The sequence below is a fragment of the Molothrus aeneus genome, chromosome 12 (genome assembly GCF_037042795.1).
Source record: "Molothrus aeneus isolate 106 chromosome 12, BPBGC_Maene_1.0, whole genome shotgun sequence".
Lineage (NCBI taxonomy): Eukaryota > Metazoa > Chordata > Aves > Passeriformes > Icteridae > Molothrus > Molothrus aeneus.
The window spans coordinates 1881048-1906331 of record NC_089657.1 but is presented as its reverse complement, the minus strand read 5'-3'; the positions used below and the strand labels follow the sequence as shown (position 1 = coordinate 1906331).

Here is a 25284-nt window from a genome sequence, read left to right as displayed (position 1 = left end):
CACAACTGATTTTCCTGGGATGTCTGGTCCTTTAAAAGAATTATCCTGAAGATGCCTGGGAATTAGTGGGAGTCAGCAAGGGAAAAGGGAAAGGCTGTTTGTTAGTAAGGCAAATCTCACAAGAACAGGATGGTGCTCAGTTTAATGAGGTGATTAAATTGAAGCCTCCTTTGTGTAATTTCTGGAACTACTGAAACCTTGGGGGGAGGTGACACTCAGGGCTGTAGAGTCCTTTCAGGATTTCACCAAAGTGCAGCTTTGGGGCAATGGCTGTGGAGGTGGAAAATATCAACACTTTTACCCAACATTACTGTCAGGGTCCAACTCACCTTGGAGAGAGAAGTTTAAAGGAGAAAAGCTTGAAACTTATGATCTTGGCATGGACCAAATGGATATTTTGGACAAAGTTTAGCAGGGAGAGCTTCCCATGAGTTCCGAGCTTCAATTTGCAGCTGTTTGCCAGCCCTGAGAGGGGCTGAGTGTGCCTGAGTCCCATCCTGCTCCCAGATTTCATCTCTCCTTTATGTCTGAAGGATTGTTCAACTCTCAGGGAACCCCTGCACAACTTTGTACCCCAGGATTAAGGATGACAACCCCAATCATGCATATGAACAGCAAGGAATGATTTGTTTAAATTGATGCTGGTAATGATTACCCTGAAAAGACTTGATCAGAATTATTTACTACACAGTATAGATACTCTGTAGTAATTTCAAAGCCAGTTTAATTATTAGTAAATAGAAACTGATGGGTTTAATTGGAGATTACCTGGCCAAGCTGGTCACTAAAAACAGGGGGAGCACCATTTCCTCCATCCCTCACTAATAACACAGAGGATCCTGGTACAAAACAGCAACAGCAGATTATTCCACAAGCACCTTCATGGACAGCCCTGCTTGGAATCCAGTGCAGGGAGCACCTGTGTTCCAACACCTCTTTAAACATCAGCCCCTGCTTGAGGTTCCCCATGGGCCTATTGAACATTTCTGTTTATCTTCCACTAAAATGAACCCCTAGGAAAATGAAAGGCATGAAATAAAAAATATGCACATATCTTAGGCAAGCAGTGGCAGCTTAGGATCTGGAAAAATGCTGGGTTTGAATAAACTCTCCTTTTTGGAGTATGGGTTATTTAAGTTGCAAATGGGGAGAGAAGGTATGAGGTTTGATACACACAAGGTCAAGTGAAGTTCTCCAACAGATTATTACACTAATTAAATGATATTCACAATGGGTTTTAATTACCTGACAACCTCCCCTCTCTCCCATACTATTCCTTACCTTCTCTGCCCTGGGCCAGTTGAGCCAGCACAGACCTGGAAGTGAAACTTTTACTTTTTGCAGCCAAAACCTCATCATAAACCCAAATGTTTCCTTTTCCCACCCCGACAATCAGCAAAACCAGGTGAGTTTTGAAACAAATTGAATTTTATTCTTTGCAAATATTTGCAAGCCACAAGATTTGTCAGAAAAGTTGTCCCAAAAGGCAGAGGAGGGAGAGTTAAAGCAGAGACTGGGCTACCCCTGGAGCAGTTCAGAGCAATTAAAGGTGACAAAGAGAGGAACAAATGAACTGCAGCACATCCAAAAAGAGCATTAATAAAAAACAAATGAGTATGTGAAATTAATAAAGAAACAAATGAGTATCTGAAATATTTCAGACCCAGTGTACAAGTGGTTCTATCTATTTGTCAAAATGAGCCTAAAATAAATGAAAAGTTGCAAAGTTACAGGCTCTGGTTGGGGGTGTTGGTGATGCTGCAGTGATGGCTTGAAAATGAGTCTGTGCTGTAAATCCTGTGCTCCCTCAGTCGTGCCCATTGGATTAATTAATTCATTCCTGCAGGAAGTTACTCAGCCAATCAAGGGGGTAAATGCAGTAAATATTCACCAAATCTGGTTTCCTTTGATTAGCTCAATGAGCAGTTGCTGTATTTTTCCATAATGATGCCCCAAATTTTCCCCTAATTCCCACCAACAGTTTTCTCTTCAAAAGAGAGAAAAGGATGGAAAATATGAACCAGTGTAAGGAACCATCCCCAACTCACAGCTGGATGCTCTGGCAGCTCCCAGTAAGGACTGGATTCACCACCACAGGACTCAACCTGGGAAGTGTCATGGACTCAATATAGCAAAACTGCACAGGTTTAGCACATGGAACAGCATCATCAGCAATGAAATTTAATTAGCATTAATTTACTCCTGACTTACCTCGATTACGTTAGTTTACATTTGACTATATGCACAAAACACCAAAAAATGCTAATTCTGGATTCAAACATTGCCATTTTTAATTGAGAATCCAAAAGACTTGGCCAAAAGAACTGAACCTTGAGAAGTTCAGTGACAGCTGAGAAAATGCTTTTGAAATTCCCCTTGCCAGCCCCCAGTGACTGCTCACACCAAGGCAGCAGAAGGTGCTGGCAGCACCCTCCCAATTCCTGCCAGCACCAAGGCCCACTGAGGGCCACAGGAGCAACAGACAGGAGGGACTCTGGGGGGAAAAGGAACAAAATATCCCAAATATCCCAAAAATACAGCCCAGATGTGCTGGGTGAGGGAAAGCCAGGCCTGGTTCCAGTGCATTCACAAACACAGAGCATCCAGTCTCCCTCTCACACCAGTGCCTGGCTTTCCAAGCTTCTCATGAAGCATTATCAATATCAATCATTATGTTTTCTGGATGAAAATGAGCCATCATCACCCTCTGTTTGCTCACAGCCACATCCCAAATTCTGCTTTTCACAGTTCACTGCCAGGTCAGGGCACTGCACATGGAACTGAGCACAGAATTAAAGGTGTCTAAGAAGAACAGAAGCAGCACAGAGGTAGAAAGTTTCAAAGAACTAAACCTGAGTTACACGATTAATCTCTACATACCTGGCATGACAAATAGCCAGCAGCAAGTCCATGGTTTGGGGTGTTTTTCCAGCTGCAGGTACCACACTGCCAAGGGAATCAGCTCCAGGTGTGCCAGGCTTGGCCTTGGCCCTCAGCTGAAGTGATCTGTCCTTGCTACACCTGCCTGCAGCCTGACAGAGAACAAGAAACCAGTGGCTCATGTCTCAGACTTGACTAGTTTAACATCACTGTGAAGAAATGAAGAGTGAATGATAAAAGCTTCACAAGAAAAACAAGTGTTTATGTGCACAAGCACTAAAAAAATCTCCATTGCCATCACCAAAGTGCATTCTGAGAGGACAAAAAAAAATATAAATCAGTGGCAAAAGCTGCCCCAGATTGGCACCCAATTTGTGGAGCACAGACAAAACAAAAACCAAACCAAAAACCAAGAAACCTCCCCACAAAAGCACCGCCTTTATTCCTATTTTATTTGGAAACTTTTGCTCTTTATAAGTTGATAATGTGAAATTTTATTTTATGATCTTAAAGTTACAATGAAATAATTAAAAGAGATTTTTCCTTCCCTTTCTCACAACAAGTACTACTTAAAAATCACCTCAGTGGGGTGTTTTAGAGTCCTTCCCAATTTATCCTGGTGGTAAATTAACCAGGAATAATTTGGGGAAGTGATTGAAGCACACTGAACAGAACATGACAATGCTGTTTACCCTCTGGGACTGACCTGTGCACTTCTTATCAACAGTTTAAAATTTAAGACTTCTAAAGCCAAATGGACTAAACAGATGAGACAACCTGTAAGGAACAGACACTTCCCCACGGGGCCCATCCTGGGAGGCAATTCCAGCTGCAATTCCAGCTTCTGCACATTGCAGCACTCAGAAACGCTCAGGCTGCTTCTCTCTTCCACGGTTATTCAGCAAAAAAGCTGAGAAACAGCACAAGCAGCAAACCTGAAGGACTTCAGAGAGTTAGAACAGGGATTCTCAGCAAACCACGTGTAAGTGTGTTATGGCCAACACCCCACAGCAGGTAAGTGCCATCTGCCATCCCGGGAATATTGCAGCAATCAGACTCTGCTTCTTGGGATTTTAGTTTGGTTTTAGTTTCCATCCCCCTTCCTTCACTGCAGGTGGGCATTCCACAAGTCCAGTCTCAGGGTGCGTCCACGCGGCTCAGAGATTTCCCGGCGTCCCACGTGTGGGCCCTCCCTGCAGGTGTCTGCTGAGGCCCCTGTGCAGGAGCAGCACGGGGAGCTGGCTGGGCCTGGCTCCTGGGGATGGCTCCTGGGCCGAGGAGGCAGCAGCAGCCCCGAGCAGGGCCCCGTCACAGGCACAGCAGCGGCGAGCGGCCGCGCTCCGAGTCCTCGGCGTCCTCGGGCATGCGGGGCAGCAGCGCCGAGCGCGTCAGCCCCCAGAACCTGGGGGGACACAGCTCCTTCCTGGTGGCCGTGAACTTCCAGCCCATGTGGCTGCCGCAGATGCGGCACTGGGCGATGGTCCAGGCGTACCTGCCAGGGACAGAGCCAGCGTCAGCGAAACGGGCCCTGCAGCAGCTGCAGGGCAACAGCCCCAGCTGGGCTGGGGGACAGCCCCAGGGTGGGCTTGGGTGACAACCCCAGCTGGGCTGGGGGACAGCCCCAGGGTGGGCCTGGGTGACAGCCCCAGCTGGGCTGGGGGACAGCCCCAGGGTGGGCTGGGGGACAGCCCCAGGGTGGGCTTGGGTGACAACCCCAGGGTGGGCTTGGGTGACAATCCCAAAGGGGCTTGGGTGACAGCCCCAGCTGGGCTGGGGGACAGCCCCAGGGTGGGCTTGGGTGACAGCCCCAGCTGGGCTGGGTGACAGCCCCAGGGTGGCCTGGGTGACAGCCCCCAGAGTGGGTTTGGGTGACAGCCCCCAGAGTAGGTTTGGGTGACAATCCCCAGAGTGGGTTTGGGTAACAATCCCCAGAGTGGGTTTGGGTGACAACCCCCAGAGTGGGTTTGGGTGAAAATCCCCAGCTGGGCTTGGGTGACAGCCCCCAGAGTAGGTTTGGGTGACAGCCCCCAGAGTGGGTTTCGGTGACAATCCCCAGAGTGGGTTTGGGTGACAATCCCCAGCTGAATTTGGGTAACAACCCCAAATTGCATTTGGATACCAATCCCCAGCTTCATTTGGGTACCAATCCCCAAACTGAATTTGGGTGACAATCCCCAGCTGGATTTGGTAACAACCCCAAACTGCATTTGGATACCAAACCCCAGCTCCATTTGGGTACCCATCCACAGCTGGATTTGGATAACAATCCCCAAACTGGGTTTGGATATCAATCCCCAGCTGAATTTTTGTAACAATCCCAAACTGCATTTGGAAACCAATCCCCAGCTAGATTTGGGTACCAATCCCCAAAGTGGATTTGGGTAACAACCCCAAACTGCATTTGGATACCAACCCCCAGCTAAATTTTCGTTACAACCCCAAACTGCATTTGGAAACCAATCCCCAGCTGCATTTCCAATCCTCAGGAATCCAGTGCCCAGTTCCAATCTAAAACCCTGCAAAGCTCCAAAAAATAAAAGAAAAAAATCCCACCCCAAAAACCTTCTATTGCCTCTTCAAAGAAAGAAGCAACCAAAGCTTTTACTGTCCCAGAAATGCTGAGAGCCCTGAAGAGGGGTCACAAACTTCTCAGAGTAAATTATTTAATGGCAATGGAAGTGATTTTTGCCCTGCTTTTCAAATAACAGTGACTGCTGCACCTCCCACAGCAGCAGAGCTTTTTTCTAACAGTTTTGAGGTATTCATGAGGTAGAACATGAATATTTCAAAGCCATCATAGAAGAGCTGAGAAAACACAAAAGGATGAGCAATATTAACTCCAGATATTAAAAGTCTCAGATTTTCTTTAGGGACTGTTAAAACATGTGACAGAAATGCCAGACATCCTCCAAGTCACTGCTCAGCTCTCTGTGATATTCCAGGGAAAAAATCCTAAATGCAAGGCCTGTTATTTATTGGGCAAACTTTTACATCTTAACACTTAATTCTGTTACTGTCTCAGAGAGGCAGACTCATTATTAATTATTTATTATTAAAATAAAATCAAATATAATCAGATCAATACAAATGTAATTAATGTAACATTTATCAGGTTTTAGATAGAAATTGTATTTCAGTGGACTAAATACATTTATATATTCTAATTTTCCTTTGCACTAAAGCTGTGTGAAAACAATTCTGAAAACAGTTGGACTTTAAACAAAACTACACACAAAGAAATTTCCAGACAACTTGGTTTAAACAGTTTAGATTCTAGACTGTGTTTTAAAATCTTAGTATTTCTCCATTTAAAAAATATTAAATTCTGCAATATTTTATCCTGTATCTTGAATAAGTCTAAATTTACTTCCTTATTTTTCACACGAGCAAAATGATGACATTGTGCCAAAACCCCTCAATATTTACTATTCCACCCTCCCAGAAATGGCCAATTTGGGTAATTTTCTGTTCAAATGTGGCTGCTCTTACCCAGGGAACCAGCTGTGCTCTGTGGAGGGGCGTCCACTGAGGCTCAGGTTGGAGGCTTTATAAACAGTGAGGGTTTCATGGATGTATCCATGGGGATTCACATAGGCTGCCATGGGCCCACACAGGGATAAGCTACAACACACAAGGAATTTTGTCAGAATGCAAGGAAAAATAATAAAAAAATTAAACAAAACATAAAAACCAACACACACACACACACCAAAAAAAATAAAAAACAAGAGATGGCAAATGTAACCAGAGGAAAAACTGCCAGCTAAGCTTAAATTATTTCAACAGAGCAAAAAAATCCCCACTTTTTTTAGGGGAAAAAAAAGTGTTTTGAATTCTAGCATAAAAACTGAAAGAAAATAGAGGCTGATTTAAAATATCATTGCTCAAATTTGCTTAGAATTGCAGGAAAGTCCACAATAGACTCATCCTGTGTGTTACTTTAAACAAGAAAGAAAAGCAAGGCAAATGTAACTTTAAAAGTAATAAATGTTCATTTCTTGCACCAACTTCTCAGCACCTTCTGTAAAAAGTTCATCATATCGACACAGCAGGAATTGTGGTGTCTGCAATCCATTATTTGATTAAAAGATAAGAAATGGCTTTTAATTACCCCATCAGCTCCTTATCACACTGATAAAGAAAAACTGTGGGGAGTCTTTGTTAACCCAAAGCATCTTTTAACCTTGCCATTATCAGAGGGGATGGGCTCCTGGGAGTTCATCAAGATTAAAAGCAGTGACAAGGCTTGACAGAAGCAGCAATTATTGGGGAAATGTAATCGTTGTTAAACATGGGAGATATTGGATAGGGCAAAGAAAGAATGGGGCCAGTTAGCAGGAATAACCTTCAATTCTTCAAAGAAAAAAGGGATCACAACATTTATCGGCTTCAATAGAAACCTTCCCTGCGTGCCAGCATCCTGGGAGCCTGTTTATATCCCCTAATTAGTGCATTTTAATTGGCACTCGTGCCTGTTGACACATAAACGGAGTGCTGCAAAATAAAATCCGGGGTATCAAAAACTTTATTCAGAAATACCACAGGCTGAAATAGTCTTTATGTGGCACATTTATATTTCAAATTGTTCAGTGTGAGGTGCTGGGGGTGTGGCACAACACCAATTCCTCTTCCACTGTGCCTGGAAATGCTGAGATTCCCTAACTTTTTATTGAAAAAGCTCAAATATAAACTCTCTATAAATATTTACTAAAATTTTATAGGAGCTGTGGCAAACCCAGCAGTTTTAAGACTTATCCCAGCCTAATCTGCTTTGCTGGGCCCGTGTTTCTGACCTAGGAGCTGCCCAAGATGAAGAGTAATAAACTCACCTGAATATTTCATTCTTGGTAGTTATTTCTGTGTCTTGGCATTGCTTACAACACAGAGATGTGCACTGGGGAAGAGAAACAAAGAGTGTAATTTCATTAATTTCCAGATGCTTGTCAGCAGTGGGAAATAATAAAAAATGTCTCTCCTTTTCCATCACAACAGACTTTGGACCAATTGCTTTGTTCAGCAGTCACTGATGTGGGATATTTTTTCTATGCATTTTACTGATTTAAACATTAATTATTATCTAAAAGACATAATAATTTTCATATCATCCCCTCACAAAAAGATTCACACACAGAGAATTGGATCTGACTCCACAAATATAATAAATGAGCCAACCTTTTAAGGTCTCTAAAGGCTAATTTAGAAGAAACAACCTTTGCTCTTCTGCAATACAGTACAGAAAAGTCAGATCAGACAAATGCAATCATTAAGTCTTTCCTAAATTTGAGGGTCCTGTAGATCAATGGGTTTAATTTCCTCACAAAAATAGGTAAAACATATTGATCTCTCTCCTGGAGATTATCACAGGTTAATCCATCTTCTACATTTTCTACAAAGCAGAACTAAACAATTCATCACTGACACTGCCCAGAAAAGCAGCATTTAAATCAGCTCAGCAGAACACTCCCATTCATTTTCAGGACATGCATTACCTGTACTTCTTTTTAAGGGTAATGCCTGTGAAATTCCCCCAAAATGAGCCACAGGATTTTGGAATCAAATGCTGCACTCAGGGACAGGCACAGTGCTCTAAACCCTGGAGTTTGTGCTCCTGAGCCCCTGAGCTGTGACAGCACGCCCTCCAACCACTCCCTGCCCTCTCCTCTGCTCCCTTCAGAGGTTTTTGCTGGATTTCAGCTGCTCCAGCTCCTCTCCTGGAGGTGCCCCTGCTCACTGGAGATGAGGCAGGACAAGAGCTCGACTGCTCAAATCCTCTTCAGCCCCCCTTGAAGCTGCCCTGGCCTCTCTCTCCTGCCAGGGACCTTCCCCACCTCACTCCAGGGCTCCCAGAGCACTCAGAGTCCAATTCAGCCACTCTTCCACTCCATGGCTCCACTTCCAAACCTCTCTAATGAATGACTGCAATTAGCACTGCCAAGTGGAACTCGCAGTGCTACACCTGGGAGTCAGGCACACTCCTTAAAATGAACTTTGGTAACTGGGTTAACAACAGGGCAAGCGACAGAAGTACAATATAATTCACTGGTATCAAAGGAAAATGGATCAGCTCTCAGGATCAGTTTTATTATTGGAAATGACATTCTGAACAAGCCAGGGCATCCTAAAGAACTCTGGATAAAAGTGCTGCTAAATAAACTGTAAAAAGTCATAATGCCCTCCCCATTCTGACACTTGACAGAACAGTTAAACACATTTACAGACCAAAATGTCACAGGGTGATGAAGAAAACACCGTTTGGATACAGGCAAAAAGCAACTTTAACTTGAATTTGTGAGGCTAATTTAAGTTTTCCTGCCTCTTTGGAATTTATGGAAACCACATAATTACTGAACATGAACAGTTCTCAGCAGAACTTGAGTATCAGGGTGTTTTCAGAGTTTCAACTCAGAAAAGACAAGTGAAATTTAGTCTGACTACAGCCTCAGGCAAACACCTGCCCATTTTGTCTCAGAATATGGAAGAGATGTTTTCTGTCTCCTTTCTTTAAATTTCTGCTGCATGAATTTGGGAAGAGGATCACTATTAAAATGACTCTCAGGTTCACTTTTCCCCAGAAACAGGCAAGAATTTAATGACACTACTTTTTAGGCAAACAGGCAAAACTCCCACTGCTATGTATCCATCAAACAAACAGTACTGTCATTTAAAAAATACAAATTATTACAAAGAACTGTATTACACAAAAATAGAAAATTTAGAACACTACAAGGCCATGGCAATGGAAAGAAGGGAAGGGAAACAAGTTTTTGAACATCTTAACAAGGAGCTGCCTAAGAAATAAATATTTCTTTTGTAAAAAAAAAACTGTTTAGTCCAATCTTTAGATTTATGCTCAGTACTACAAAGATTTTGCTACAAAATCCACAAGTTTCCATGGCAAAATGATGCCTGTGGTGTCAGTGTGGGGCTGTGATGGTTCTTAACGGCACTGGACTTCTAGCACCATCTCTTGGCTAAAAAAGTGCTGTGCCACACTGAAATACTTCTAACAAAAGCAAATATAATTATGTGTTAATTATATGATATGATATATAATTGATATAATAAAATATAAATTTTCTATATTATATTATATGTTATATAATATATAATATGTTGCAGTGCATTACATATTATAGACTACATATTATATATTATACATTATATATTATGTTATATATTATGTTATATATTATATATTACATATTATATACTACATATTATATATATTATATATACTACACACTACATATTATATATTATATATTATATATTATATATTATATATTATATATTATATATTATATATTATATACTATATATTATATATTATATATTATATATCATATATCATATATCATATATCATATCCTATGTTTTTTCTTGCTGCCAAACATAACCCAGCACTGAGACATCGTTTTCCTTCCGAGCAAACTTTTGAAGAAATACAGAACACCCAAACTCATCCCCAGGAAGGATCAGCTGGAAATTCCATCGTTTCTGGAAGGGATTGTAGCAGTCACTCCTGTTTTTTGGCTATTTGATGGCAAATAAAGCAGAATGACTCACTTTGTTCATGATATCCAGCTCACAGCGCAGCCTCTGCACAGCACTGCCTATTTTGAGCAACTGGATACGTAAAGCATCATCAATGGGCAGGCAGGCAGCAACTCTGTAAGAAAAATCTAGAAATGAGAAAGCAGCAGGTCTGTTAGAATTAACAGAGAAATAAATCCAAGGGTTTCTATTTATTCTACCACAGGTAAGTATCTAAGCTGTGGTCTCTTAAGAAATTAAAACAAAATTAAAACGGTGGGTTCAGGAAAGCTCGTACCTACTGGGTTTGATGGAAGAGATTCATCTTTGAGGTTTTCATCCCACTCGTGGAGCTGCCTCTTGACTCTCTCCATCAAGGTTTCCTTTTGTTAGAAGAAAAGCCTAATTTAAATACACAGCTATTGCTGCTTTCTTCTTAGGAAAAAAAACAAAAGGGAAGCAAAACGTAGAGGAAGCTCTTTTCCCTAAGTGGACAGTAGTTTTTAATTAAAGAATAATTAAAGAAGCACTTTGTACCTGCATGTTTTAACTGGTTTTGCTGTGAGACAACACAGAAGGAACCAGAATCTCTGTATCCCTCCCAGACATTTGCTTGAGGAAGGAGGGAACAACCACAGTGAGGGAAGCCCTTCATGATCTTTTCACGCTACACTGAATATAAAAGGCTTTAAAATGGAAATTATGAGCCAATAAAATAAAAGCTTTTCTATTATCCCATATTTAGATATTACAACTATAAAGCTCTCTGCAGGTTATTTAAGGGTGAACTTACAGCATCATAGAGGGAGTAGAGCCAGGGGGGCCAAGATGTCAAACTTGCACAGTGGAACTTCCTCTGAAACCAAACCCACAAATATTGATTCTTTAACAAAAGCAGATTTTAAGGACAGCTTTTCTTGAAACAAATAAAACAGGGAAGGCAGATCTAATTATTTAAAGATATAAGAAATTATCTCCATCAGGACCAGCACTTCACTGTAAAGCTTCCAAACCCATTTTCAGATGCACTGAGGGCTAAGCCTTCTGAGCAGGACAATACATGGATTTTATCACAAAACCTGTCTCTGCATTAGAGGTATTTCTGATGTTTAGTAATAAAAAATTATGTGTTTCAAAAGTGTGTCTGTCTGAAATGGAGACAGTTGAAAATTTAAGTGCTGTTAACAGTGCATCTGTTCCTAAGTCTCCACCAGCTGTCCCTGGAACCACCAAATTTCCATCAGTGTAATGTCATTTGTTTAATTAACCAATTTTTTCCTGTGATTTCTGAACACAGAAATTGAGAGCTTTAGTTAGGAAAAGTCTAAAAAGCAGCACACAGCTATGTTGCTTTTCAAAAGAGGAGCACATATTGCACTGCAAATATGTACAAATTCAGTTTTCATCTCCCCCTTGAGGGCAACTCTCCTCATTTACAGATGACACCAGTAGAGATGGAGGTAACAGGACAAATACCCTGCTCTGCATCTGCACCCCAGGTTTTCCTACACTGGGCTCCCTTCATTTCAGCTCCACCTGACAGAATCAGCCTTGGCAAGGGATTTTCACCCCACAGCCCAGAGTTTCTGGGCTCATTCACTCACATGAACTTGGTCAGGAACTCTGAGAATCAAGAGCTCTTTGTTATCAATGGAGTTTTTAATTTGATTTTGAGGGTACAAGAGTTCAAAACCATTGAAGAAAAAAGCAAATCTAAACAGGAGTTGAGTTATTGGGACTCTGTATTAATTTCTGGAAGTAGTTGCAAAGATCTCTACAGATCACAAGAGACACAAGATTTCAAGGTAACTTCTCTGTGTCAATGACCAAAACAATGGAATAAATAACAAATACAGATATAAACTGGCACAGGGTGCCCAGAGAGGCTGTGGACTCCCCATCCCTGGAGGTGTCCAAGGCCAGAATGGAGGGGGTTGGAGCAACCTGGGATAGTGGAAGGTGTCCCTGCCCATGGGATGGATGGGCTTTAAGGACCTTTCCAACCCAAACCACTGTGGGATTCCATGAAAAGCAGGAGGTTGGAATCTGCCTTCCCTGCTGTGCCTCCTCCTCCTCTACAGAGGGAGCTGGATACTGATTCTCAAGATGCCATCAGAAATTCAGACAAAAAATACAAAGCCAGAATAACCACAGCTGTGGAATAACTTCTCACCTTCTGGTACTTCTGCCACCACTGCCTGATGGCCCTGTCCTGCCAGGAAGTGGGTTTGGAAGAGGGGAGCACGTGGCACCTGCTGAGAGACTGCAGCTGCACTGCTGCCATGGTGGGAGGCAGCACTCGCTCCGGCAGGATTTGTACTTTAGCCTGCTGGATTCTGGGGAAGGAAGCAAAAAGATGAGGTGTACACATATTTTTTTAAATGTTTTTTTCTAATACCTGCATTTCCAAAAAAGTGGATTTTACTGCTTATGGGAACACAGGTTGGTGCAATGGATTAATCACTCCACGGTACTAGAGAATTTAACCTACAACCCATTCCATCAGAACTTCTTTTATTTTAGAGCACTACAGATCTGTTGGGATTGTGGTGGACAGAAATACAGACAGATTGGCAGTGGCAACACAGCTGAATGTTCCACAGTCTCAGCACTATAGATGTAGATTTTTGTCTCTTCAAGTTACTTTTGGTATAATCAGCTCTTCCATCTCAATGGCTCAGTTCAGCTGAAATGCACTTTGGTATCTTCAAACCACAAAAGCTTCTGTGCTCACTCGAGGTCAGAATCAGCAGAAATAGGATACAGACTGATCAGATTTTAATATCCCAGCAGCAAAGGTCACCTCTTCCACAAAGACCTCAGCATATGGCTGAGGCTACTAAAAATGCTGTCCAGCAGGAAAGACTTCATGTCTTATCAGGATTAATCAGCAGAAATCCTGAAATACTGAGGGGTGTGTCATTACAAATTTCTAATTTTCTCACAGGGAAAGCACTGAACTGGTAACTTACAATAAATTATAAGATTATGTTGTGCCAAAAGCACTCAGGAATCAGAAACACCAACAATTATGGAAATGTTCTTCTTGCTACAGAGCTCTGGACAGTGAATTCCCAGTAACAAAGCTGCTGTTGCTGCAGTTGTCCAAGCACTGCCACCCTGTGTCCAAGCAGGGCTTCTCCTAAGCTCTAACATTCAGAGTCTGTTATTTGGAACCAAGTGTTAGAGAGCAAACAGCACAAGTATTCTTCATTTCCTCAGCTGCAGGTCACAAATCACAGAAATGCTGCTCCCAGACCTCTTTCTAAAGCAATGACTCTATGCTGAATTGCAGGATACAGGTGAGCAGCTCCAGATTTACAGATTTGGAGTAATACTCCACAAGCCTTGCAGAAAATCTGACAGAAGCTCTAGCAGCTGTGCTAAGAATTGTCACATGCTCCCAGACCAATGCTGGAGCCTGGACCTCTGGCCATGGTGCAGGGCATGAGGCCAAGGAGCTGAAAATGAGGGAAGACTCAGCATATTCTTACTGCATGTTCAGGATCTTGATCACTTTTAGAAATGGAAAAAGGCATTAATTACATGATACATTAAAACTAGTCAGAAGAGCCTCTAAATATCACAGCTATCAAATGGGACTATAGAAAAGAAGAGAAAACTCCTATGAAAGTTAACTTGAGTATAGAATTAACTGCATCATTTTCTTACCCATCTGACTGAGTTCGTATTTCAAGCACCTTGAACCTCTGTCTTCCTATTGCTTTCACCTTGACTGTTTCAACTCCATACTCCTGCTCTTCTCTGTAGGCATAGATTTCTGCTGTCGTTCCAAAATGTGCTTCCCTCTCATGTGCATTACTAAGAGGAACAGAATTAAAGATGAATTAAATTAATTAACCTCCTCCAAACAGCACTGCTCATTCAGACTCCACTCTGCCTGCACTGACTGTATGTGATTGGTCTGATCAAAAAAGCAATTTTTGGTGAAATACCTTTAATTAATCACAATAATAATTTTTACATTATAAAGCAATTTCTATTGTTTTGGTTGGTTTGGGTTTTTTTTGCCAGGTAATTTAATTTTATTTTAGGGTCTAGATGTGACATTCTGGGAGCAGAGGGATCACCAGTGTGTCAGCATTTCAAATGCAGACACTGAAAGCAAACATTCTTTGGAGTGACTTTATAACAGGAACTGTTCCCACCTCCCACACAATTAATCCATAGTAAATTGCAGGGGGAAGAGGGAGGAACATTCCCAACTTCTTCTGGCATTAATCAGCTTTTCTCTTCCCCACTTTTCTATCATCTCCTGTCTCTCAACTCCACTGTGAAGCATTTGCCAGTGCTTGTTAGTTCACACACTAAACAAGAAACAATACAGCTCTCAAAACAAGAATGTGACTTCCACATTTCAGGTCAAGGCTTATTCTTTAACAAGATGGAACAAACAGTTACTGAAAAGAGGAGGATGCTCGACCAAGGACACAGATCAGCACTTGCTGTTTCTCCACACAAACACGAGATGCTGTCAAGCACCTCCACTGCCATTACACACTGGAAGACAAATTCTCTCAAACAATTTCAGCTTGTTATCGAGCACAGAACTGATGCAACCATCTGCTTTTGCTTTAGTATCCACAGAAAACTGTGCTAAAAACATGCTGCACACACCAGCGACCCGCCCGTGGCTTTTACCTGTATGCAAGGACAGCAAAGGTTCTGTCTTTCTGAATTAAATTCCGCACCATGCTAACCTCTTGGGGGCGGAAGAGCTGCAGCGGCAGCGTCTGGCCGGGGATCAGCATCACCATCACCCGGGGCAGCACGGGGATCACCTGGCAGCTGTCGTCATCGTGCACCGTCCTGCCGTGGAACTCCTCCATGTCCGAGCCCAGGTACTGCCACGAGGCAAGGGGGAGGTCAGGGAGGGCCTGGGCACCACGGGGAGCAGGGCATGGAGTGCTCTGGGGTTACTCAGCCTGCAGAAGGCTCCAGAGGGGTCTAATGTGGAATTGCAGTGTCTGAAGGAGCTACAGGGGAGATGGACAGAGATTCTTCCCAAGGCATGGAGGGCCAGGGCACAGGGAACGGGTTCCCACTGCCAGAGGGCAGGGATGGATGGGATACTGGGAAGGAATTGCTCCCTGTCAGGGTGCCAGGCCCTGGCACAGGGTGACTCTGGATCCCTGGAAGTGCCCAAGGCCAGGCTGGACAGGGCTTGGAACAACCTGGGACAGTGGCAGCTGTCCCTGCCCAGGGGGTGCAACTGGGTGCCCTCAAAGGTTTTTCCAACCCAAACCATCTTATGATTCTGTGAAAATAAAACTAAGCTTGTGGCATAAGAACATTACAATAAAACTATACAAACCCCATTCAAATACTTTCAGTATATATTTAATGGACAATATATAAAAACATACCATATGTGATGTGGGCAAACTGGTATCAAAATTAATGATGTTTGGCTTCTCAGCTTCTTTACTATCTTGGTCTTCCACTTCCATTTCATTGTCATCCTCTTCCTCGCTCTCTACTAAGAAGCACATACAGAATATTATATAGGAATCAACCAGCAAAGGCTGAGATACTGAGAAAAACCTGAGAATCAGGGAAATGCATTCAATATTCCCAGGCTACAGCTTTGCATAGGGAAGTAAACCAGAAGGAAATATTTTCTTGTTGTTACAGCAAAATCATCATTCTGTAGAAAGGGTCAAAACCTGGTAATTTATTTCTGAAGGCCTAAAGAACAAGTTTCTTTGGAAGAAAACAATAAACAAAGGCTGTCAGTTCAGCTTTTCACTACAGTGGTGTTTCCTCATCTCAGCTCTACAGGTTTTCTGTCTGCACACCAGGATACCAGAGCACTTCACTGCTTGTAGGATGCTGAGCAAAGTGGCTGAAGCTGCACAAACCTCAACAATCAGCTGCGAGTGAGTAAGAAGCAATGGGAAGCTCTGTGCTCATGCAGAGACTCTTGCTGGTATTGTGGACAATTTAATTGCTGGCAGCCTCTGCTGTGTGTACACCAAACACCAACCCAGCAAAGGCAACTCCTGAGGAAGCCAATCACAAGACTCCAAGGGATTTCAGATACTGAACAGCATTTAAAAAGTACTGCTTCCTTCCCATTCTTCAGCCAAGCCTAAAGTCATTGTCAGGCAAGAGGGCAATTTAATTATCAGTCACTGCATTAATTGAGCCTATTTCTTTGAACACAAACATTATTTATACAGCATGTTATGCCTAAACCTCATGTTAGCATAAACCAGTCTCCAGGATTCTTTACACCAAGAGCTGCTGGGTAATGGATAATCCCAGTGGTGCTGAAAAACATCATTTAGACCTTGAAAGCTATTACAAGATGAAAAAAAAAAATTACAATAGTCAGTCTAGTTGCCTGCCTTTGCAATTAATGTCTTCTTAAAAAATAGTCCCAAGTTGAAAATATAAAAAGTGGAGGGGTTCTCTCTTCATCCTGAAGGATTCTGCAGGGAAATCTCAAAACACAAAAAGATGCTGCAGAAGCAAAGAATTTTCCTTCAGAAATGGGAGCACCACCAATTTCACTATTTCTGAGAGTGGGAGTACAACAGAACAGTGAAGGAGACATTAAAAGCTGATTTTAGAGAACCTTTCTTCCCCTCTTTGCCCTCCAGACACATTTGTTAAATGCTCCCACAAAATCTTTAGTCACTGGTCTTATTTCTGCTTCACCTCACTTATGTTTTTTTGAAACAGTTCACAGTTTACAGAACCTGCTCTTACAGATCCATCCTATATTGCATTTATCTCAGCAAGAAATGATCCAGCACGACAGGAAAGGAGGTTACAGACTCTCTTTGGTATTGTACCTAATTACAGCCCTTTCAGCAATGAGACACCATCTGCCTAATGACTGTTAAAAATACTCCACATCTACATGAAATTTCTTATATTCAATTAGCAACCTTAACCATGAACAATTACAAAATGTTTAAGATGTACAAAACAGCCATTCTTTTGCTTAGTGTGATGAAGGGGAAGAGCAGGAAGTTTTTGTTTGGTTCTGGGGCATCACTGCAGGATGGAGGAGGGGAAAAAACTAAAATACTCTGATTTTTCCATGTGCTCCCATCCGGCTGCATCCATCATTAGCAGTTTTAACAGGGAGAGGCTGTCCCACTTGTTTTTCCTGAACGCAGAAGGAATTAGCAGCAGTTGATTGGAAAGAATTGTGCCCTGCAAACTTTTGCTGGCTGCTGCCAAAAGCGCACAGTGGCTGCTGTGTGGTGCTGGCTGAGGGACCGTGATGACTCATTCCACTGCAGCAGCACCAGCCAGCCCAAAACACAGCAAACCCCGGCGCCTTCCCTCTCCTCCTCCCTCTCAGCTGGCAAAACAAGCTGAAGCTTTCACACCCCCAAATACTGGGGGTTTTTTATCCTTAAATTCCAGGATTAGCAGCACCTCCAGCACACAGGAAGGAGGGAAAAGCGAGCGCTGAAAGCTCCCCTGAATAATAAAAATCACAATTTCCTCATGTTGGTTCACCAGCACAACCCAATCCACTCTCAATGCCTTTGTGCAGAAATGAGGAAATATGAACCTCATTTAAGGAAAAAGAACAAGGTTATATATAGGTCGTATTAAGGTTATATTAAAGCTGTATTTCCTAAACTATTCAGGAAATACCTTATATTAAAGCTGTATTTCCTAAACTATTCAGGAAATAGCTTCTATTAAAGCCAAATTTCCTAAAATAGTCAGGAAATAACTTATGAAGGTGATATTAAAGCTGTATTTCCTCAGATATTCAGGAGAATTGCTTACATTACGGTGATATTCAGGCTGTATTTCCTAAAATATTCAGGAAATTTTTTTTTTTTAAAATTATTTAAAACACAGAGATCTGAAGAGCTCACAGAATTTCCTGCCATGGGAAATGCCACTGGCTCCTGGCAGGAATTCCTGCTCCCTTCTGCCCTGCACGCTTATTCTGAAATAATGCTTCTTTTCAGTCAAGCACAAGCTGCTTCCCAACCCATTCAATCTCCTGTCAGTGTGGAGGCACCACAGGCAGAAAAACGCATTATTATGCAATAATTATGCAATAATTCCCTGGGTGAGGAATTGCTCTGCTGTGTGTGACAGATAAGCCGGGCAGCACATGGGATCCAGCACTACTCTCCATCCATCACCTCTGCTTCCCTGCTTATTTTCACTGGAAAACAGAGCAGAGATTCCCTAAAAGAACAGAGATTCTGCTGCTCGGGCTCTGGGTTTCACAGCGGTCTGGATGCACAGAGCAGTGCCTGCTTTGCCCGCTCTGCTGGGAACCCCACGGGCCTTCCACCCCACCGGGAGCACCCGTGTCCCTTCCTTCACCGCAAACCCACGGCCTCCGAGGAACATTTCTTTTCAGCCTCGAAAGAACATCTACGGCCTCGATGGAACGTTTGCGGCCTCGACGGAGCAGTCACGGCCTCGAAGGATTTGTAGGAGCCCGGCAGCAGAGGCCGCAAGGGCCCCCGGGCCAAGGCTCACCCTCCGCCGCCTCGCACCGGCCGGCAGCGCCCGCAGCCCCGCGGCACCGCCGGCCCTCAGCGCTCCGCGCACCGCCCGGGGCTCTGCCCGCCTCCCCCTCGCTTTGCTTCGCTTTCCTTTCTCCTTCCTCTTCTCTCCGCCTCCGCTTCCTTCCCTTCCGTTCCGTTCCTTCCCTTCTCTTTTTCCCTTTCCCCTCCCCACCCGCCCTTCGAGCCCCAGCCCGGTGCCTCCCCCGCGGGTGCCCCCGGCCCGGCCCGGCCCGGCCCTCACCGGGCACCAGCTGGAGGTGGTTCCCCATGTTATCTCGGGGCTCTCCGCCTCGGTCCTCGGCGGCCATCGCTGTTTACCCGGAGAGCAGGCTGGGAAGGCGGCGGGGCGGGGGCAGGAGGCGGGCGGAGGAGGAGCCCGAGCCGGCCGGAGCGGGGCCGGGAGCCGCGGCCTGTGCGGGCCCCAGGGCTCCGTGCTCACCGCCGGGGCCACAGTGACCGTGTTCCCGGCAGGGACAGCCCTTCCCGCCTGCAGGGCTCGGGGTGCCGGGGGACAGCGATTCCTCTCTGCGCACAGGGCACGGCCGTGGGTGACCAGGGCAGAGCCGCCCCCGCTGGCACCCGCGGCGAGTCCCCAAAGCGCTGCATGGCCGGGCTGTGGGCGTGGGAGAGGGGCTGGGTGTGAATAAAACCCGCCGTGGGTTAAACCTCATGGGTAAATGGCTTGACAAGAAATTAAACACAATATAAGATAAAAATTGGTCCGCACAAGGCATGGAGAGGGTGCAGTGAAAAGCCAGGGTGGTGCCGAGGGCACTGGAGCATCTCTGCTGTGAGAAAGGCTGAGCTGGAGTTCTTCAACCCCGAGAGGAGATGGCTGGAATGGGATTTTACCCGTGCACACACACTTTAGTAATTTAGTTATTAAATTTATTACAGTGCCAAGAGGATGGAGCTAGGCTCCTCTTGATGGTGCCCAGCAATGGCACAAGAGGAGCGGGCAGAAACTGATGCCCAGAAGTTCCACCTGGACAGGAGGAAAAGCTTCCTCCCTGTGCAGTGGATCAGATGCTCAGAGCTGATGTGAAATCTCCCCTGGGGATATTCAGACCTGTCTGGACACAATCCTGTGCCCTGTGCTCTTGAAACTTGTCAGCAGGGTCCTGTCCTGTGTGAGGTTGGTGGCATCACCAGAAATGGTTCACAGGATGCAAACCCGGCTGATACACCCCAAAAAGTTCACTGCAGCTGCCTCTGCACTGCCCAACTCTCACACAAACCCTCTGTCTCATCATTCATTATCATTTCCTTCCCCTTTAAAAACCCTCAAAAAAAGCCCTATCATGGCCCTGGGATTTTTCTCTAATAAAATGTTATATTTTTATTGCTGAAATTTTTACTGCATTCTTTGTTACAAATCATTAAACCCTTACGGTGCTCTTGAGCAGTTCACAATTCCTCTGTCTCATCTCAGCCCTGTTTGTTGCTTTCTTCCTAAAAAGGCTTTTTTTTTGTTATTATTCAGGGAAAAATTCTGCACTTTCTGCTTTTTTCTTCAGTATCTCCCATCTCACTTCAGCAATAATATTCTCCCTGCATCAGTGACAGAGCAAACCAATGATTAGCCAGCAAGCAAAACACTAATTTTTATATTTTTTTTTAATCAGAATTAAAATGGTTTCAAGAACTACATTTAAAGGACAAATAAGCCCTGTAATTTCCTTACCATTGTGGGTGGAAAATTCCCAAACAATCATTATCTGTACTGACCTGAATGAATTTAGAGCAACAATCAATACCACATTTGCCAAAGGAGCACGAACATGCCCATGATGATACATTAAACATTTATAAAATACAATAATCACTTAAATGATTAAATTATGATTCCATAACTTTTTCTGCATTGTCTCAGTGTAATACTCATAATTGCAGAGTATTGTATCTGATAATTTGCCATAATAAAAAAAGATATTTTTCTTGTCAAGCTGTCCAACTGAAGAATAAAAATATTATGAGCCCCTTCTCCAAACCCTGGGATTTCATTAAGAAATATTATGCGAAATATTTTTTAATTCTTTTGATATGCTAAAATATTTTTATTTCTCTTGGTTTTTTACTAAATTGCTGGCGATATATTTGAGTCACACTTTTGAGCTTGTTTCTGCACTCTTGAGTGATTGATCTTATTTTTTAGTGGCTCCTGGGATTCTCCAAAAAGCCACATGATCCAAGGAGCTGGGGTTTCTTTTAGGAAACCCTACATTCAATAATAATCATAATAAAATGATAAGTAGGACTCTGGGAGTATTTTGGATGCTGTTGCAGCTCTTTGTCACCCTAACCCTGCCAGCAGTTCTGTCTATGAGCACTGTAACTCCAGCAAGTGCTTTAAATCTGAATCCAACCCCCAGATTTGGCATTAACTCTAATTTAGACTCTCACTATAATTTGTAGATATCACTATTTACCAGCTTTTTCTGCAGGGCTCTACTGAAGACACTGAGGATTTTGGGTGAAGATTTTTTTGAGATAAGTAACTTTTGTTAAGTTCCACATCACCATCAGGACGTTTACTAAATGCTGTAAGGTATAATTAATTTTGAGGGTTTTAAGTTCACCCTGCTAGAAAACTCGTTTAATATATAAATATTGATATTTCTTATCATAAATAGCTTAGTTTGAAGAGTCATTAATCTCACTCCCAGCACAAGGTGTGTTCCCAAACTCAGACTGGGAGAACTGGAAGTTGTTTCCTAGAGGGGCTTCATTCCCAAATTCATCTCCAGTGGCTGGTTTGGAATAATTGAAAGTTGTTCTTGGTTAACCATTGAGTAGTCAGGAGTCAGAGGATATTAAACCACCTTGCCAGAAGAAAAAGGAACAAAGGGACGGGAATGTAAAGCATATGAAAATGTAGCTCTATTTAGAATTTAATTTAGTGTTAATTTAGTCTTCATCCTGGGTCCCACTCGATGAGGAAAGCAGAGGATGCAGTGCTTGTTGTCTCATTGCAGGTGCAGTTCTCAACACAAGGAGTTTGCAAAGCACCCCCGGCCTCCTCCTGCTCAGTCACTCGCTGACAGATCATTGCTCCACCAAAAATACAGCTCTACCTCCCCAAAATATGCCATTTGTCCGGTTTCTTTAACTTTTCTTCCCATTCTCCTGCTCCTGCATCCACCCCCAGGAGGAAAGCTCTGTGACTGGGGAGAAGATGAAAGAAGAGGAACTAAGAGCACCTTTGCTGGCAAAACCTTCCCGTGCGAGACTCCAAAGCTCCTTTCCATCGCTCAGCTCCCTTCTCTCTCCACACTGCTTGACAAAAGAAGTTGTCAATGTCTAAGCAGCCAGTGCTTAGCTCCCTCGTCCCCACCTCCATCCTTCAGTGAAGTGGAAAATTCAGAAATTCCCGATATTGCCGGAGCAGAGGCACTAGATGGTGCTGTAACATCCCCTTCTGCAGCTCTGCTCTGGCAGAATTATTCAACCGGGCTGCTCTGCGAGCTTTGGCGCTTCCGTTTTCAGGGGATTCACTGCGATCAATGGAAAAGTTTGATCTACAACATTATCTATTGATCTACAACATAACTATTTTTAAAATAGGAGGTTTGTGGTTCTGACACGTGCTGGTTTGACCAGGCTGTTTTAAAAGGAGTCTGGATAGTCTAATTTTAAACTGGTAAAAGTTCTGTGCCCTTGTGCCATTGATTTCTGCCCTGCCGATAAATTGGCTCATTATCCACCCAAACCTGCTATTCCAGGCAGAACCAAGCAACCTCTTCTAGTGTTCCAAAATAAAAAGTGACTCCCTCACCTTTAGACAATTTATTAAACACTGACAGTAGAAAGCAGCTATAGGACAAACAGAAAATCTGTACTTCAGACATGAAAAAAAAAACAGTTACAAAAAATACATGAAGCCACTTTCTTACCAATGGCCAGGCAGCCCCAGCACTGAAGACACTTCTCATGTCCCCATGGCCTTGGAAATTCATGGCTTTTCAAATGACCAGCTGGACTCGCTGCTCCCTTTGTCACCACTTTGTTGCACAAATTAGGGAGATGTGTTACCTGCCAGTCCCCAGCAAACAGGGAAAAAATCCTCCTTTACAAGAAATAATCCTTCTTTAGCTGAGCTGCCAGCTCTGCACACACCAATTATCAGCTGTGCCACCCCAAACCCACAAGAGCTGCCCGTGTCAATACCAAATGTACCCTGAGAGGACACAAACCACGGAGGAAGGTGACTCCAAAAGCATAAAAATCAGTGATGGGCAGAGCTGTTCTAGAATAGGAGAGCCTGGGCCAGTGCAGGGCAGTTTCAGAGCAGCAGAGGACCAGTTTATCCCAGGAAGCTGATTGGCATCCCAGTGAGAACGGGGCATATTTACAACTCCTGTTCACATTTGCTGCCTGGGTCAGGCTGGTGACAAAGGAGCAGCTCTGAATATGCAGGAGGCCCCAGACAAAGGGCCCATTAGCCAGACATGGCCATTACTATGCAGAGAGGCAAATTCTCCTGCCAGAGAACCCTCGCCAAGCAAGGAAACTATTTGGCAAGTGTGCAAAACCCATATTCCACACAAGTGACAGACAGCATGGCAGGGAAAGCAAATGGGGCTATAAACACAAATTTCGTTCAATAAAGGGAGTGAAAAGTGAGGGGAAAACTCTGTAACACTTTCTGGAAGGGGACACCAAGGCAAAGGGACCCTTGAGGAATATTTCTGTAAATCCACGGCTGCCAGACCCTGCTCCCAGATTACCTGAGATGTGTCTGTGGCTTTGAGGTGCAGGTCAGCACAGACCTCCTGTATCCATTGCAAAGAAGATTTGTCAGAAATAATGCTTTGGTATTTCTTTTAATTTTTCTATCACAAAATTTTTGGTCATTTTCGTGTTAATGGGGTCCCAAAATTTTAACCAGCATAAACAAGAGTGATTCCAGTGAGTCTTACAAGCTCTAACACTGCTTTTTCGTCTCCATTGTTCCTGCTGGATCTGTCAGCAAGTTCAATGTATTTATAGCTCAATGTATATATAATTCTGGGCATTGTTTCCCAGGAAGATCCAAGTAGCCCTGTCTGAACAGGAGTTTATGCAGCGTTCACTGCAGTGATCCCTACTCAGTGCAAACAGTGCTGGTTTTATCCCTGTGCATATTACCCAGCAAACTGTTCCCATATATTATGTAAAATCATGTAAATTGGTGTATATACATTTAGGTAGAGGGAGCTTGCTCATAAATCTCACTTCAGTTTAAAATACAGAGCACTAAGTATGAGTTAGAAACACTATTTTTCTTACACTGTGGATTTGGAGCAGGCTCCTTCCATTATCCATGCAGGAAAACCACTCTGAACTCGGAGAGCTTGAGAAAAATTAATACAGCCACATTTACAGTAATATTTGCCTTTATCTTGGGAATTTATCCTGGGAGTTTGCCTGCAGTTTGTCATGGGGAGGAAGTCCAGTAACCTCTGCAGATGATGGCAGTGAAAACCTATCACTAAGCCAGGGAGGGAAAGAACACAGAAAAGCTTGGAAATCAAGACCTTTTTGGGTTTTTTCACATCATAACTTACTAAAATTTACTAGAGACTGAGCACACCGTGTTTGCAGGCTGCTTAGTTGGGGTTTCTCCATTTCTTGGGCTGAAAGATAACAATTGCTAACATCATTCCCCAACTCTTTACAACAGTGGCACCGAGTGTTGCATCACTCCAATCCAAAGGTGGGTGCACTGCAAAGATGGGGGGAAAAATACATGCTAAAATGTAATGGAGATAAACTGCATATAATGGTCATAAACAGCACAGCCTGCTGGATTTCTGCCTCAGGCAGAGAGGAATGCACTCTCTACGTGTGCTCTTAAGCTATTGCAGTTCTCATTTCCAGAGAAGCACAAAATGGTTTGGTTGGAAGGAACTTTAAAAATCCTCTCATTCCACCTCCTGCCATGGGCAGGGCCACTTTCCACCAGGCCAGGTTTCTCCAAGCCCTGTCCAGCCTGGCCTGAGGTCTCACACACATTGCAGCCCTGCAGATCCATGACCTTCCCCGTGCTCTCTGTGGCCTTTCCCAGGAGCAGACCCTGAATCTCCATGTCTTGCCTTCTGGGGGAACCCCTTTGCAGGTTTTCTCCCAAATTTGCCCTAAACCAGGACACTCCATGCCCTTGGAACAGCCCAATCCCTCTGGGAGCTGAAGAAAGCCTTGGAAGGGTTCAGATTCCTCAGCTCCCCACATTTCAGATCCTTCCAGCTGCCGGTTTTGTGTCTGCTGGAAGGAAGAAGGGATCTTGCTGTGAGGGAACCTCTGTCAGATCGCCTCTCTCAGGTACAAAACTACTGACAGAGGTGTATTTTCTCTTTACCACCATAACCAG

General features: G+C 43.7%; 1 protein-coding gene across 4 annotated transcripts; it reads right to left on the bottom strand.

The window, feature by feature from the left end:
- Positions 1–1406: 1406 nt before the first annotated feature.
- On the bottom strand, positions 1407–25284 carry CRBN (cereblon). 4 transcript variants are annotated; one of them, XR_010784367.1, is made up of 12 exons: positions 19177–19268; positions 15801–15913; positions 15076–15278; positions 14086–14235; positions 12587–12749; positions 11207–11269; positions 10712–10796; positions 10447–10562; positions 7710–7774; positions 6370–6501; positions 3658–4372; positions 1407–3032 (listed from the first exon to the last, which is right to left on the bottom strand). XR_010784367.1 is itself a non-coding variant. In XM_066557941.1 (11 exons), the coding sequence occupies exons 2-11, from the start codon at positions 15882–15884 to the stop codon at positions 4189–4191; spliced, it is 1245 nt and encodes a 414-aa protein (XP_066414038.1). In that variant the 5' UTR covers positions 15885–15913; positions 22829–25284; the 3' UTR covers positions 1407–4188. The 4 variants fall into 4 exon arrangements, 3 of the variants coding, with proteins under 3 accessions (XP_066414038.1, XP_066414036.1, XP_066414037.1); XM_066557941.1 differs by lacking the exon at positions 19177–19268 and adding an exon at positions 22829–25284 and having other exon boundaries at positions 1407–4372; XM_066557939.1 differs by having other exon boundaries at positions 1407–4372.